The sequence below is a fragment of the Ambystoma mexicanum genome, chromosome 1q (genome assembly GCF_040938575.1).
Source record: "Ambystoma mexicanum isolate Mex_15411 chromosome 1q, UKY_AmexF1_1, whole genome shotgun sequence".
NCBI lineage: Eukaryota > Metazoa > Chordata > Amphibia > Caudata > Ambystomatidae > Ambystoma > Ambystoma mexicanum.
Window position 1 is genome coordinate 1,037,371,176 of NC_090922.1, and position 16,350 is coordinate 1,037,387,525.

The 16,350-nt window shown below is 44.9% G+C and overlaps 1 protein-coding gene across 2 annotated transcripts in view; it reads left to right on the top strand.

Annotated features, from left to right (window-relative positions):
• Nucleotides 1-200: 200 nt before the first annotated feature.
• The window catches only part of CTBS (chitobiase), a 183,564-nt gene continuing 167,414 nt past the window's right edge, over nt 201-16,350 (top strand). Inside the window, exon 1 of one of the 2 annotated variants that reach the window (XM_069641721.1) lies at nt 201-490. In XM_069641721.1, coding sequence (XP_069497822.1) covers nt 353-490 — 138 coding nt within the window. In that variant the 5' untranslated portion in view covers nt 201-352. The remainder of the gene's footprint in view (nt 491-16,350) is intronic. The other variant, XM_069641722.1, reaches the window with a different exon arrangement.

Here is a 16,350-nt window from a genome sequence, read left to right on the forward strand (position 1 = left end):
GGGAGTGAGATGGGACCTGATTCTAGAGTCCCATTTTAACTGAAAAAGTTGAAAGGCCCAGACGCCATCCCTGCTGCAAACCAGGCCTGAAAAGGAGAGACCAGAATTTGCTGTTTAAAAACATGTTTGGCGATAGTTTAAATGCGTCTAACTCGGTGTCATTAAGGCTTTAAAAAGTTCAGGCTTTCCTCAAATTATTTGCATTATTTCCGTGAGTGCCTAATTCCTGCTACATTTCGTCAGCTAATTCAGTGCACGGGTTACAGAGTCCACGGGTTACAGAGTCCACTTTCTATTTCACTGGTTTCATTTCAACGAAGCAGGAAGGAGCGCTCGAAGCGAGCCAAGGATCATGGCAGCAACCTGCTCCCGTGGAGCAATCTGGCTTCTTTGTTTGCTCCTGGTCCAAGAGCTCGCGCAGCCTGCTGCCCTGTGCCCGTGCGCGGACCCTGTTCTATGCAAGCCCATCACCGCAGTCAGAGACTTTGAGGTATGATACCAATATGTTATTCGGCATGGTTAAAATGTATGATATCGAGACGAGTACGACGATGCACCCTGGAAAAATAACGCGCGTTTATTGTAAACAACAGGCACGAGGCGAACTTAAAAAAAAAAAAAATATATGTTTCCACCCCCGGAAACATTCTTGTGAATAGGTCCCTTTCGACACTAACATTCCTTCAAACTCTTCTTTCTCCTGAGTTGTTTTTGTTGTCCAAGTTCTTCAAATTATGGGGTTTCACCCTTGCTAAAATGAATGGTGGAATTGAACCCAGATTTTACTGGTTTCTCATAATGTATCACTGGCCACACTTGACTACAGTGAAGCCCCGCACTTATAAACTCTATTTTTCTTGTTACAACAATAACCTTTGGCTAGCACACCTTTCTCACCCAAGTGGACCCATGAACCTTGAGCTCACGGAAGCCTGACTTTCGTTTACTTTGCACCGATTCTTTTTTATCAAATCAGTATTTATTCTGTTTTACAATTTTCAAAAGGGAGAACAATGCAAATACAGAGCATAAGGATTTACATTAAAATGAAAAAGAACAGGACGCTTTCTTGACGTTCTCCATTTAGAAAAATCCTGCCCCCCTTTCCCCTCTCACCGTTCAGTCACTCCACCCACTAACAACAGATAAAACTATGCTTTGACCATTATAGACTATGTATCGGGATAGCTTTCAAGAAAACGCACTTTAAGGAGGTACATAAGATATTCTATACTATAGATGCCCCTCACCTTGTGAAGCCATTCTCTTTTCGTGAGAGCCCTGTCCTTCTATTGCTGTGCCACACAACTTCTAGCAGCAACAAGAAAGACTTGCGTCATATGATTGGGATCTCGCTCTTCATCTGTCTGGTCGCTCTCTCCCATTAACACCAATAGTGGGCAGGTAGTCCCCGTAACCCACCTAATTGTCGTATCCTTGCAGTTCTTCCCACCAAAACACCTGCATGTGGCCACATTTCCACCACATATAATAATCGCCACTTTCATGCTGCATTTCCAACAGCTGGGATTAACTCCTGGCCAATTTATTGGAGGATAGTGCCATCTATGTAGCAGCTTATTGGCTTGCATTCTGTATTGCAGAGACACAGTGGGGTGCAACACCTTATGACAAATCATGAACTGAAGCATGTCTGGGATGTCTATTTCCAAATCTCCAGCCCATTGAACTCTGGCAAATATTCAGCCAATCGGTTCAGCTAGCAATAGTTCCTTGCTGGTTATAAGACAATTTGATCCCAATCCCATGAGCAAAGTGTTTTCAAACAACGTAAATCCTTTGCAAAGATATCCCCCCCCCCACCATGCATTTGAGAAGGCACCTTTCAGTTGCAGGAACCAGAATATTGGCAATGTTCCTATCTGCAGGCATTCCCCAACCGGTCATCGTATAAGAACTTGCCATCTTCCAATAGCTGGCCCGCCCCGCTCAAGCCTGCCTCGAACCAGGCTTGGAAAAGTGAAAGGATCAGCAATATAAGGTCTCTGAGCAAATACAGCTCTGGAGCGAGGGCCATGAAGTAAGCCATATCGTGGAGCCTCTTTCCAATTGGACCACAATACTCCCAGGATAGGATGTTCGATCAACAGTCTCGGTATTGCCTCTTTTGGAACACAAAGCCATTCACCTAGCGTAACCGACATCGGGATCACGTTCTCAAGTGCCCCTCATTTGTTCATTGTCTTCTGGTCTAAGTGGTCAGCCATCACTCTCAATTGCACAGCTTTATAGTAATTTACAAAATAAGGGAATCCAACCCCTCCTTCCTCCCTGAGAAGAACAAGGGTCCCAAAAGGTATTCTAGGCTTGTCACCGCCCTACATTCATTTCAATAACCCACCTTTCCCCTCTGCAAAAAACAATGGGGGGATGATTGTGGGTAGCATTTGGAATAAAAACAAGAATTTGGGAAGTATTGTCATTTTAGTACGGTTCAGTCTAGCCATTAAGTAGAGGTGTAGCCTTCCTCACCTACTTATATCTGACTTCACCAAAGTCTATGGGAGTAGGTAATTATCCTCAGATTGACGCCCCCGATGCTTGTGGATCTGAATCCCTAAATAGTGAAACCCTTAATCCGCAATCTGGAATGGCAGCCCTTGGATGTATTCCAAGTCCTTGCCCTTCAGCTGGCTTGCCGGGAAGACCACTAATTTGTCCAGTTTTATTTAAACCCTGACATCTTACCATATGCTGATAGACCCTGAAGCAAATGTGAGACAGATTCCTGTGGCGCGTTTACCTAGCGAATTTCCACTGACAATGGTTCCATAACCATTGAATACAGGAGAGTGGACGGAGGGCAGCTCTGCCTTGTACCTCTTGGCAAGAGAAATACCCTAGGCTCTTCTCCGTTTGCTACAACTCTTGCTGTAGGAGTTGAGTATAAGGATCTGATACACTGCTTCCAAGTCTCCCCCAAACCCGTTTGTGTGAGGATGCCCCCATAAAAGCCCAACTCACACAATCAAATGCCTTTTTGGGGTTGAGGGATAGTACGAGGACCGTTTTACCTGCAGCCTCAGAAGATGCAAGTCTATTACATTTTTTTTCTAAGATGATCTGAGCCTTGCCTTTCTGTACAAATCCTGTTTGGTCTGGGTGGACCAGTCTAGGGAGGGCCAACTCTATTCTGGAGGCTAAGATTCTAGTGAACAACTTGGCGTCCACGTTGAGGAGTGATATTGGTCTATATACATAATATTGGCTCCTTCCCCGGTTTAGGGATCACTGTTATCAGTGCAGATAGAAAGGACTTGGGTATCTCCCTGTCGCTTTTGATAGCATTAAACACCTTAGCCAAGTGAGGGGCCTGAATCTTCTGGGATTGCTTGTAGAAGCCTGAAGGGAATAAGTCTACCCCGGTCCCTTACCCGGTTTAAGGCACCCATTAGCTTTGGACACCTCTTCAGGAGTAATTGCAGTTTCCAACCTAGCCCTCTCTAGGCTGGTCAGAGATGGGAGCTGGAGCATCTCCAAATATCTCTTGATTGCAGCATCGTTGCTATACAAGTAATTGTAGAATTCGGCAAAATGATTGAGAATCCTATCCTGTGTGACTTGCATTCTTCCATTCCTGTCCCTAATCTGCTCATCTCTCCTGTTGGCTAGAAGTGTTCCCACACAAGCAACTTTTTTGTTGTATCTTTGCTTAGTATGCCTCCTTTTCTTCAGCACTTCCCCTGCAAGGAGAGAATGTAACTCCTGCCTTTTTTCTTTTTTCTCGCATGGATTTCCCCCTCGACCCCAAGCTTAGCTCTTAATATATGTATTTCCCCTTGCAACTTTTCTTCAAGAGACCCGTCCTCTTTTTTCCCCCGATACCTTTCTGCAATGATGAGCTCTCTGAAAGTGGCCTTTGCTGCATCCCAGACATATCTCGTATGTACTTCCACTGTGTCATTAACCTCAAAGTAACCCCTGAGCTCATTCTCCATGAATTCACAGAAGACAGGGTCCCAAAGGAGAACATCATTGCATCTCCAGCGGGGACTCATCCCGCGTTGCACCTTTATTTCCCATACAGCTGTGACCATGTTATGATCAGACCATGCAACTGTTCCAACAACAGGTGAACCAACATACTGCCGTTGCTCTTGGGGCACCAGGAGGAAGTCAGTCCTCGTGTATACGCAGTGCGGGGGTGAATAAGTGTATCCATCTAGTCTGGTATTCCTAGATCTCCACACATCGGAACAGAAGTGAGCATCTAGAAGACATGCAAACTGAACATTGTCTGCATGGCGGTCTCTGTGTGTCACTCCTTCCCGTTTTCCAATCTAACTTGGGGTCAATTATCATGTTGAACCCCCCCTCACTATGGTAAAACCTTCACCCCAGTATTACAATATATTGAAGGCGGACTACAGAAAATCAATCTGACCCGGGAACATTATGGGTTGCCTTTGTACTTGCAGGGACTCCTTAACACAAAGGAGCCTTATGGTGAGTCCCTTACTAACCTGAGCATCTTTTTAGGCCGCTGTAGCCAAAACAATCCCCACCTCCTCCTTTTTTTTTCTCCATGTGAGATGGCCAGAACGCTTGTACAATGTCCTTTCCTTTCAGCCTTGCCCCCCCTCCCCTGCTTAAAGTGAGTCTCTTGAAGGAAAAGAATTGAGAGGTGAAGTTTGCGAAACATACAACTCAGTAAGGACGTTTTTGTGTGGGGAATTTATCCCTTTAATATTAAGGGTGCCTACTTTCATCTAACTCATATTTCCCTATTTTAGTCATTTGGAATACATGTGTGCTTAGCTAGTGCTCTCTACAATTTAATCCAACAGGTGTGCGTGAACCGTTAACATCCCCTCCCCTCTTTACTCCCTCTTTCCCCCATTCTAACCCTAAATCCCGGTTCCCCATTCTGTTGTAACCTCAAAACGAATGGGTTCATGAACCCAAGCAATCTGAGACGCCCAGCTATGACCACTAGGTTCACACTCTCCCTACCCCCCCAGCTGTGTTACCTTTTTATGAAATTATAAGTAAGTCAGCTCAGTCCATGACTTTTCCCCTTTGCCAGGCACATCTCAGCGGCTTTCACCCAAATTCTTTGGCTGCATATGTCTTCCTGAACATTCTAAATTTCTTCACTTTGTTGCACCCTGCTCTCCCCCGGCTTAGCAAATGGCTATTTAAATTTTTCCTTGGGTTGATGCTGACCCTCCAGGGCGTGCATAGCCCTCTCCCCCTCCAACTCATGAAGAATCTGATAGGCCCCTTAGCCTCGCTTTGCATCGTAGCTTTCCCCCTTGTGCTTGAAAGACAAGGAAAATGGGAAACGCCAACAATAACATATGCTTTTGACTCTGAGCCATGATGTCGGGTGCTTACGCTTTCGTCTTTGATATAATGTGTGGGACGACATGTCCTGTGAGATCTTGACCAAACCCATTTCCCATTGTAGAGTGCCCACTGCTCTAGCTTTCTGCAGAATATTTTCTTTTCCCCTATAATAGTGGCATTTAGCCACTACAGACCTCGGACCTGAGCCTGCTCCTCTATGGACCCTATCAAAGCGAATTTCCCTCTTGTCATCCGGACCCTGGAGTTTCGTCATGATTTGTATAAGGCACCGCTTGAGGTCTTTCTGTGTTTAGCTGTCATTTTGTGGTCGGCCCCACAAGCATAGGTTATTCCTCCGTTCTCTGTTTTCTATGCCATCCAGCTTGTGCCTAACTTCACTTTAAGACATTTTGAATGCCTTGAGCCTCGTTTCCATCTTGGCTTCCAAGATTTCTATGTATAGTTGATCATGTTCCAGAGTTTCAACCTTGTCCTCAAATTTTCTCCACCCGGTCTTTCATGGCTACCATTAATGTCTGCACCTCAGCCCTGAAGGCTTCCAACTCTACTAGGATAGTGTGTATGTCTTGTTGTAGTTTCCCAATATCGCCCCCACCGGACTCAGGACGTCCTGCCATCCTTGCAGTAACACTGCTACGCTGGGGGACTATTAGTCTAAATAACCCACGGCCACCTCGATCCTCCTGGGGGGCAGAGTACACTAAGGTGTGGCCTTATCCGGGATCTACAATCACCCTTCTGGGTCTGTCTCAATGTCAGTAGCCAAGATGAATCAGCCCCCTACTAACAGCTATCCTCCCATAGATGACTGTGTTAGGAGTAGGCCACCTCCACTCTGCCTTGCCCCCCACAGCCAGCAGAGCAAGCAGCTGACAGCCCCTCTCCTTAGTAATGACTCCGGTAGATCTCCCCTCCAGCATGGCTGAGTCAGTATTCACGGGTTACCCTGATTGGGACCTTAGTCACCCCCCCTCCCAGCTTCCAACATTTTCCGGCGATACGGTCTGAGATTTGACCGTGTTACGTGACTCACAGATCTTCACTAGTATTCGGGCAGGTAATCTCATGTTCAACAGGCGCCTTATCGACTCGCGGGAAGGCTGTCTCTTTTCACAGAATTTTTGCTTCGGCAACCTCTACATATTACTGCCTAGACACCGCGGCACACCGTCCTATCAGTGACCCAGCCGACTCTGCTTCAGTCATCCCTGACAGCCCACTCAGCCGCTATGGTCCAACACCCTCCGTGTTCATTGTAGGCCAAAGCCATCCGGAGCCCCCTGCATTGGCGGGGGCAGCCCTGAGCAACGGGAGAGACTGGTAACGTCTCTGGGCTTGTACGGCAGAAGAGGGGCCGATCTGTGCCAGTCTTTGGTGCTTCGATCCTCTCAGTCTCTCCGAGATTCTCAACAGCCTCTCTGGCTGCATCCAGGGGCTGGCACGACTCCGCTCCACTGCAGTAGGCCCAGCCCTCTGCAGGTTTGCGACTGTCTCGGGGATCGTGCTCTCCCCTGTCCCTCCCAAGGGTCGTGCACCACTCAATCTGATGTGGGGGTCTTCATCTTCCACTCGTCAAGAGTGCCCTTTGGGCTCCCGAGCGCCAATTTATTGCAAGCTGGGTCGGAAGCTTGTCTTCTACATGGCCATTACTGTCCGCGCCTCCTAGTGGTCTACGGATTGTTTTTTAACTCACCAAAGTTTACTTTGTTTATTTCCTCTTGAATGGGAATATCATACATTATATCTCAAGAAACCTCAGTATTACTTGTACACTTTTTTTATGAAATGGATAAAATGTGCAAAGGTCCACAAAGTGCAAACATAGTGGGGAGATAAGAAATCCCTTCTTGTTTCAATAAATGCGAGGTGTTAATGTGGTGTTTTATGGGCCTCTAAGTTGTGTAATAATGAGACGATATAACACGAGCCGGCAGGCCAACTCTGCCAGCAACAGCCCATGTGAACCAAGTGTCCTTTAATACAAGCAGTGGTGCCATTACCAGTGTGGTTGGCCTGCTGCTGAGTGTTATATCGCCATCAGTGGTCGAAGTGTAAAAGAAAAAGTATTGGACACATGGTCCCTCCGTCCACCCCCTTTTCTGCCCCCCCCTTACCGTCAACCCACTCCAGCCTCCAAATTTAAACTCCATACCTGGGTTCTTCCTTTCCTCCACTCCACCCCGCAATGCTGTATTTACAAAAGTTCTAGCAAGACTGAAGAATACACAGGGAAAGAAAATGCTTTTAAATTACCACCATTAGTGTGTTATTGTCCTGCATGCAGCCTTATACTGCCCCCTTCATCACCCACCATTTGCACCCCTTAAAAGAAATCCCCATGACTATAGCCACACACACCCCTCCCATTACCTGCAAAGACGCTGTGACTACTTTAATTCATATGCAGGATGCTGTTGGCTGCTTGGGACTGGGTTTTCTATCCCAAGCAGTCTATTGAAATAAACAACATAAATCCAGCACTTCCGAGATAGCGCTGTGCTATATTACACTGGCTTGGTATTGGCAGGGCTCGGGTTCAGATCCCCAGTCGGTGAGCAGTTTAAAGCAGCACAAGAAAATATTTGCCGTCCGGATCCCATAAAGGAGGGTAAGTTGACAGATTGCCCCGAAAAGTAAGGTAACGTTGTACCCTTTTAGTTCCCACCCACTTTGACCTCTGTTCGCCATTAGCAACTGTGTAGCTCACACATGGGTGCTAAAAAATACTGTGCTGCATGGCGCTGTGCAGTATTTCACCAGTCTGTTTTCTTTGTTGATGACCATGATGTCATCAACAAGGAAAAAAGACTTTCAAAATAAAATACAGCAAGGAAAGATATTATTTTGCTTAAGGAGGGAGATGGCATGTGAGGAGGGATACACAGCTTGTGGATGTTATTTGGTTATTTATCCACCCATTTGACTGCCCAGGCCATGCTAATCCATATGGGCATTCCCACCCACTATCTGTTCCTCCCTGTCCAAAATCCTGTGATCTCATTAAGCTGGTTCTGTCACAGTAACAACAAACTTTGGACCGGCAGTGAAACCTTTAGCTATGTGCTAACCATTAATGGCTTAATTACCTCTGTGACTGGCCTACTGGTATAATAATAAAAATGTCTTTAACAACCATGCCTTCAACCACTTAACTTCATTTACGTGCCCTAAAGTCCCATTAAAAACAAGCATTGACAAAGCCAACTCTTTTCACTTAAAGGGGAAGTGCGCTCAAAAATGGAATTGTGCTGATCGTTCAGGCATGTATTTTTAAGCATACTGTAATCAATCTTAAAAAATGTTCCTATGCATCCTACCTTCGTTTTCCTCACTTTTACACATACGAAAACAACAGGTTGGGCGCAGGAATCTTGTGCTAATCTTATCTGTCGAGGCATCCCACTAACGTCAATTGTGCCTGCAGCAAGAATACAGATTGCCGGGCTCTGAAGCTGACATCACTATTCCAAATGATATGCTCCACCTATTTTCATGACGTTAGTGGCAATCGTAGCCAAATGCACCCAGTCATGACCCACGCCAAAACGTCAGTTGACGCAGAACTAGGAAGATAAACACACACACATCCTCTCACAGCCCGTCCCAAATCGGATAGGAAAACAATATTTTTAAAGAAACATCATTAGTCTGCAATGTAGAAAGTGCTTTTATTTATCAAAGAACGCTCCCTAAACTATATTAATTCCACGTATTGAACTATATCTTTTTGCCATACAAGTTATAGCTAGTGAACATTGCATGCTTCGAATGTTCTTTATGACTTCCTCGTGATACGCTGATTGCGATCAACGATCGATTAATCCCAGTACTCCAATTCCAATAGGGCTCAATGGGAATGGGGAGCATGCTAACAGCGGGCCCGTTAATGACGGGCCCGTTGTTAGCATGCTGGGCCGCTCGCGGGACCCGCTAAGGACGTCTGGTAAAACAAGGTGTCCTGAGCGGGTCCCGGGAGCGGACATCGTAATGGGGCGGTAAGGGGTTAACGGCACCGGCGCCGTTAACCCCTTACCGCCCTCCTCGTAATGAGGCCCCATGTATAGTTGAACTTACATAATGTTAGCAAGTTTCATTCTCTCAGTCTCACACAGAGTAACCGCTCCGAAAAACAGATTGCAGAAATTGAAACTAAATGTTCCAATGTCCTCTTTCAATATAGTAAATGTTAACAATGTTTTAGGGTATTTGACACCTTGTGTCATTCTAGCCTAGCGGTTGCTGACTTTCGCTCAAGGCCAAATAACAATAGCAGCTTGTTTTCAGTGATTGAAGCCAGAGACGGGCAGGTTTCGATTTTGTGAAAGAATGCCACAATAACAAAACAGACCGGACAAGAGGCGTCATTGTGACTTAATTCATTTCTTCTATTCCGACAAGCATTAGTCCACGCTCAGACCTTCACTCCGTGGAGAGATGAGCCCAGCTATATACATATAAATAGTAACACTTTGTACTTGGAAAGACGTTTTCAAAGAATGGTAAATATGTGCACACTATGTGGTACCACACATGATCTACATTCTGTAATACAGCACTAACTGCAGACCGTTTTAAATGGCAGGTGCATTTTCAAATTAGGTGTAACCGCATAGAATAGGAAGGAAAGGCAGGTTAGGCATGAACAGTGGCAGAATTCTTTCTTTAGACTAGACTAGACCAGTAACAAGTGAGCATCCCCCCCACCTGGGCAACCTATAAAGGAAAAATTAGGGAGTAATTTATGTTTTTTTTTTTTTTTTTTTTTTTTTTAACCACCCAGTCCAATATTGTTTTTTTTTTCCTTTGTATATGGTTTACAAGAAAAATAAACCTTTACAACATGATTTAGGATAAAAAGTGTGAATAGAAACATATTTTTAGATATACATATCCTATATACAAAACGAATAAAACATGTTCAAACAATAGCAGTCAAGATCAATCAACATAAATCAATTATTGGGATTTGCGACATTTGATCCATGATTTCATCAATCCATCCTTGAATAGACCTGGTATACTACTTTGTGATATTACCTATACAGCCTAGTATATGCACCAGAGATTTATTAGATTCATCTAATACTCAGATTTCTTAGTCGATTCCATCTAATTCAAAGGTTCGGTTATTCCACAAACAGCAGATAAAAACCTGACAATGGCCAACTTTAAAGATATTGATTTCCCATGAAGTATATTCCACCATGCATCCTCGGTATAAACTCTAGCTGGGTCATGAGCGAATTTACTAAATGCAGCCATACGTTGGTGTTTAAGCGCTGTACATTCTAGCAATAGATGTTTTAATGTTTCAATGGCTTTAGTACAGTGACAAAAGCGACATGGAATATGATTTATTGGCTCATGTGCACGAATCTGCAAAATTTCGCCCGTGGGTAATTCATTAAAGCGAAATCTTAGATAAATGGCCCGCCAGTTTGGATCTGGAAATTTGATGAGATACAACTCTGGAATACCCAATGTCTTCCCATATGGGACTAGCTGGTGATAGTCTGGACGCTCGAACCATGTCCATTGTTTTCTCCCAATCAGTATGATATAGTCGTCGCTTCGCGTTGTCTGGATTAGATAGAAGGGTTTCATACGTTAGATCCATACGGTCCAAGAATTTTAAGCAATCAATCTGAAGAGTCAATAACCATTTAGATTTTGAGATGCCAGATCGTAGATTATTACCCATTAAGGCAAGAAGGCTATTTTCCTGACCCGTGTAAAGATTTCTGTACAGAGCCAATCTTCTCCAGAGCACCGTACATTCTAGTGATAGATTACCCGACTCAAAGCATATTGCACTAATAGGCACTCCCTTAAGGAGATAGTAGATGATCCTATGCCAGATTCTGGACTCAAGTTTATGCAAAGGTTGGCCAGAACTGACGCCCCAATAGATCTTTGCAGGCTGTTAACATCGAAAAATTGTCCCTCTGTAACATCAGTCCTTTATGATTTTTTTAGGCAATTCTTCTTCACCGGTTTGATTACTCGAATTTGTTTTTCCTTCATTTCCAGATCCAAAGTAGAACAAATTATCCGTCTAATGCAACGGTTAGACCAATTTATTTCTTTTTTGCCTCAACAATGGGTCATAAACATGCGTTCTGTGGAGGCGACTTGAGTTACTAATATTCGTTTTTACTGACCAGTCGATCATTGATGTTAAATAATCTGCAAAGAGAGGAACAGAGAATAGCTCCAGTCTTTCCGGCCAAGTGTGATTCTGAAATTTGTGAATAAAGGTAGCATTCAGTTTACATATATTATCTGCATGCCATTTAATGCGATTTCCTGCTGCTGTTACTCTGAGACTGTCTTGTATTTTCCCAGATTCTATATTCTCGGGAGACCAAGCTATCTTTACCTCTAAATAGCTTTACTCACTAAAGACAGAGTCAGACACAGAGAAGTTCACACATGCATCAGAGAGTCCGCTGGACAGAAGAAACGTAATCAATGCTAGATTTGTGTTGACCATTTGACCATGTAAACTCTTCGGAAAAGGAGCCAAATGAAGCATTTGCATGTGTTAAGACCCCGGATTCAAATAAGCTTTGCCAGATGTGACCATTGATGATTTTACGAGAGGAGCCAATAGGGGCGCCTTCAATCACACCATTATTTTGAATGCTACGTTTAGACCTAGACCATATTTAATTTCAGAATTAAGGTCGCCCGCAACAATTATATTCAAACCTCTGTATTTGAGTAACATGGTCGAGTGGCACAAATTTTGCTTTAGTATTACATCCCCTAATGAGAATGAAGGGGCCCAGTAGGATATGAATAGGAGAATGACCATAGATTACTTCCAAGACCAGAGCCAGGACACCTCGAGTTACATCCATTGTTTCAAGAATTCGTGTGCCCACAGCATTTTTGATTGCAATTAGAACACCACCAGCAGGTCTACCTCGAGGCCCTGTTCTAGCAAGTTGATGTATAGAATTGAAACCATCTAGTTGTAAAGGGAGTCATCCATGTTTCCTGGATGCAAATCAAGTCATAGACTCTAAATTGTGCACATAGCGCTTTGGATGCTAAAAAAAGTTGTGTGTCCCCTGGAGTTCCATGAGAGTATGTTCCACAATTCATATTCACAATACTCCTAAAGTTTCTGATGTAAAGATTTGATTTGTGTTATGGATTCCCTCAATGAGAGTGCCGACCATCTCCAATCTTGCTGATCTCCCCCCAAGGTTGATGTTCGACGTGTTCATGTTCCAGCATTTCAGGGACATTAACATTAACTTGGGGTCTATTCACAGATTCTGCAATTTCCCTTTCTTGTGACCAACCATTACTAAAAACGAGTGCATCGTACCCCATTCTGTTAAATTGTTCGTTCTCTTGAGGAATCGTGTCAAAAACCTTACGTGAACTAGGAACAATGCGGACATGTGCTTTCTTTTAAAAGGTTATACCATCCCAAAGTACCTGAGCGGCCACAAAGGGAACATAATCCAAGACGAATCGGGGATCTCTGGTGACTCCTTAGGCTAGAAGATGCTCTTCCTCGTCACAGTACCTTTTGGTGTCTTGGCAGGCGAAGTGGCAGAGTTCCTCGGCTTTACTCATAGATTCCCTCCGAGGATGGACCCCCCTTTAGAAGAAGGAGCCACTGGGATGGTGAGTCCAAGAATAAAAAGGAACCAAAGTCTTTCTGAAGTGTAGCAGTTTTACTCTTTGCAGTGCTCTCCTTTGGTCGATGATTTCTCCGACTGAAGACGTCCTGTGAAGATGGAACTTACTGTGGTCTCCTTTAAAGGCTTGGCAGATGAAGATGAGACCCCTGGCATCCTTCGAGGACTTCTGGCGGCGAAGGGTGTATAGGTCACTTTTGGTGTTGGGTTTCGGAATTGCACGGTTGTCTGACTTTTGGTTCTTCGGTGCTGCAGTCGCAGCCCGGTCTTCTGGACAGCTTCTGGACTCGACCAGTGGAGTGGACCTCGGACCCTCACCAAGCCTGGACCCTCTGGATGTCTTTCCTAGCTTCTGGTGGCAGGAAACCCACCAGCATCCACTGCACCCAATGACTCTGAGCTCTCTCCGGTGGGAAAAAGTGGTCAATGGAGACTTCAAGTTGTCCTTTCAAATGTTCTTGGGCAGTTTAGAATGTTCGCAGCTCTGGGTGTTCAGCTCCGGGTGTTCAGCACCACTATGCCAGGGTACCCCCTCTTCTGGGCGGTAGACTGCAACGGCTTCCAGCGGTCAGGAAACGCACCTCCGGACCCTGGGCGACACCAATGGACTTGTCTCGAGATCTCAGGTTCGAGATGGATCTCTGGCTCAAGATGTCATCGCACTCCTCTTGTGGACTTCGAAGACCCTTTCACCAGATGGCAGGCACACAGGACTGGCTTCCACGATGCTTCGATGAAAGAGTAGCAACTTTGCACGATGGTCCTTTGTAGCTCAGGGAGAGGTCTCCTTTGCAGGTCCTTTCTGGATCAGTCCTTGGGAGACACGACAGCTTTCCGGTTACGTGTAGGAATGCAGCAGTCTTTCAGCTGGGCTTCAAGGAGCAGCTTCTTCTTGCTTCAGCTTCAACTTCTGCTTCTAAACAAATTGGTAAGTGAGAGGACCCTAGATATACACATCTGTCCCTCCTTCACTCTGGCTGAGCCAGGCTGTCCGCCAATCACACATAAGGGTATTCATGCAGGCAGGCAGCCAATCAGGCTCACAGGCATTCGGGCCATTCACATCATCCGACACCCATAACAAAAGATGTGGATTGAGGCATGTACCTAGCCTTTCAGCACACTACACTGCATTCATGTCAGTTTCAGTCAGGGCTGTCTCATTCTTTGTGTCAAAAACACACAGAAACCAAACAGCCACAACAGAGAATGTGAGTTGACTCCCAACTCCATTCATACAGGTCCCACTCGTAAGGTGTACACACAACACCTGGGCAGGCTCCAGTCAGTCTGAAAGGAAGCAGCCCCAGAGCCATATGTGGTACTTCCACTAAAAAAGACAGTCGGAGGGGAAAAAGGGAACAGAGACATGGATGGTGTTTCCACCTAACAGCCATTCAGGAGGAAGGGAACAGATTCAGGGATTCCCTAGACTTTGGGAAACAACATAAAAGGCAATAGAAACCAACAGGCCACTGTGGCATTTTGCCTTCTGTCAGGAATCCATTGATTCCAATGGCAGGGCCTGGGTATCCCAAAAATGGAGGCTTCTCAGAGCCACTTCCAAGTCAGCATGAAGCTGCCACCAGCCAATACCCTGCTCTGTGGGCAACACAATAGCCCAAAAACACACATGAGGGGTGCAAGGGTATACTTCCACCCATGGGTGCCATAAGGGTATCCCATGGGTGTTGTCCACCAAAAGATAAAATGAAGAGCTGCAGTTCCAGACGTCCAGGCTGGACCTCATTGGCAGAAAACACACAGAGAAGTGGTAGGACTAGGAGGCCCTGTCACACTATAGGGCATTTCCAGCATCACATCCACACTCTTGATTCATTTGCACAATCCCTTCTTCTGAGCATACCTTCATTCCTCCAGCTCTGCAATTTACCAACCCTTGCTCGCACCAATTTTTAGAAAAAATGTCTCCTTCCAAAGTCAATTGGGCTCTTTCGACACACCTAATATGCTTGTGCTCTGTACAGTCGGCAGCAGAACAATCGTCGTTAATTGGTATGATTGATGCCTGGTATGATTGATGCCGTAATTGACTGCCCTTTAAACTGCCCATCTGCTTTCTCATCCCTCCGCATTTGCATTGAAACCCTCTCTATCTCCCAGCTTCCATGTGTTTCTGAGCACCCCTTGTAAATCGTGTTCATGTTACATTTACGGTTTTAACATTTTTATCTTTCTACGCGTGTGCAACTCGGTAACACTAAGAAGAAATATATGCCATCCATAATTAACTACGCTCTATGCATATGACATGTCATCAATACGGCGCACGCAACATGAACCCCTTGTAATCCTCATCACCCCATCACAATATTTTCTTGGTCTCTTGCTTGTTCCTTATTCTGAGGGCCACAAAAAAATCAAAATGAACAATTCTGTTGCTATGGGCCCACAATCCAGAACAGGAAACCTCTGAATATTAGGGCATCCTCGTCCTTTCTCCACTTCTGGAAGGAACTGAAGGCCATTCTCTTCAAGGACCACTAAACAGACTGACGTTTCCGCCTCTGTTTAGCTTTGCTCTATATGAGCCATCTACAGCCAACTATATTCACATCAAATCATCTGTTTCGAACTGCATCATTACACCATTCCCTTTCTTGATGAACATTCTTTTATTGTCTCAGCATTGTCTTGTCGAATCCTTCTAGTAAATGTATTAATTGTAGATTTTGTAATCGTGCTTCAGAACTCGTGATCTTGTTTCACAATGTTCTTTATTTTTAAAATAGACACCAAACATTTGTATGACGAAAGATTTTCTTTTTGCTGCTTTCCTCCCATAGACTCCTATTGGACTCACTTTCTTTTTGCTTTGTTTGGACTCCTTGCCTGGTCTTTTGGAGGTAAATAAAGTCTTATGCTTTACATACCCTGCTATTGTGCTATTTTTTATGGGGAGACTGATGCGTCCTTAAGACTATCAGGGCTGAGAGACTGTCATTTTTTGCATTTCTTGTATTTTTACTACAGCGCACATCACCCTAAAGTGAAGTGGTGGTTAGTATACTTTGTATCCGTATATCTTTTTCTTTTGTCTTTTGGGTTACAAATACAACATGTCCAGGATGGGCTGGTGGCAGCGGATAGTTTCCTACCAGGTTTTTAACTTGTTTACTTGTGCACATTTGCAATTACCGCAAATGGCTACTAAGGGTGGATAGCACCCTAAATTGTCTTTACCATGAGATTTTTGCCTGTCCTTTGACCTTAGAGCTGGAATGTGTAATGCCCTTTTCTGGGGGAAACTTCTGGTTTCGTGGACTAAGGGGTGCCGGCCTGTGTATGTGTGGCCGGATGTGGGGTCTGGGACTGTCTGGTCCCAGTCCACATCCTGGTG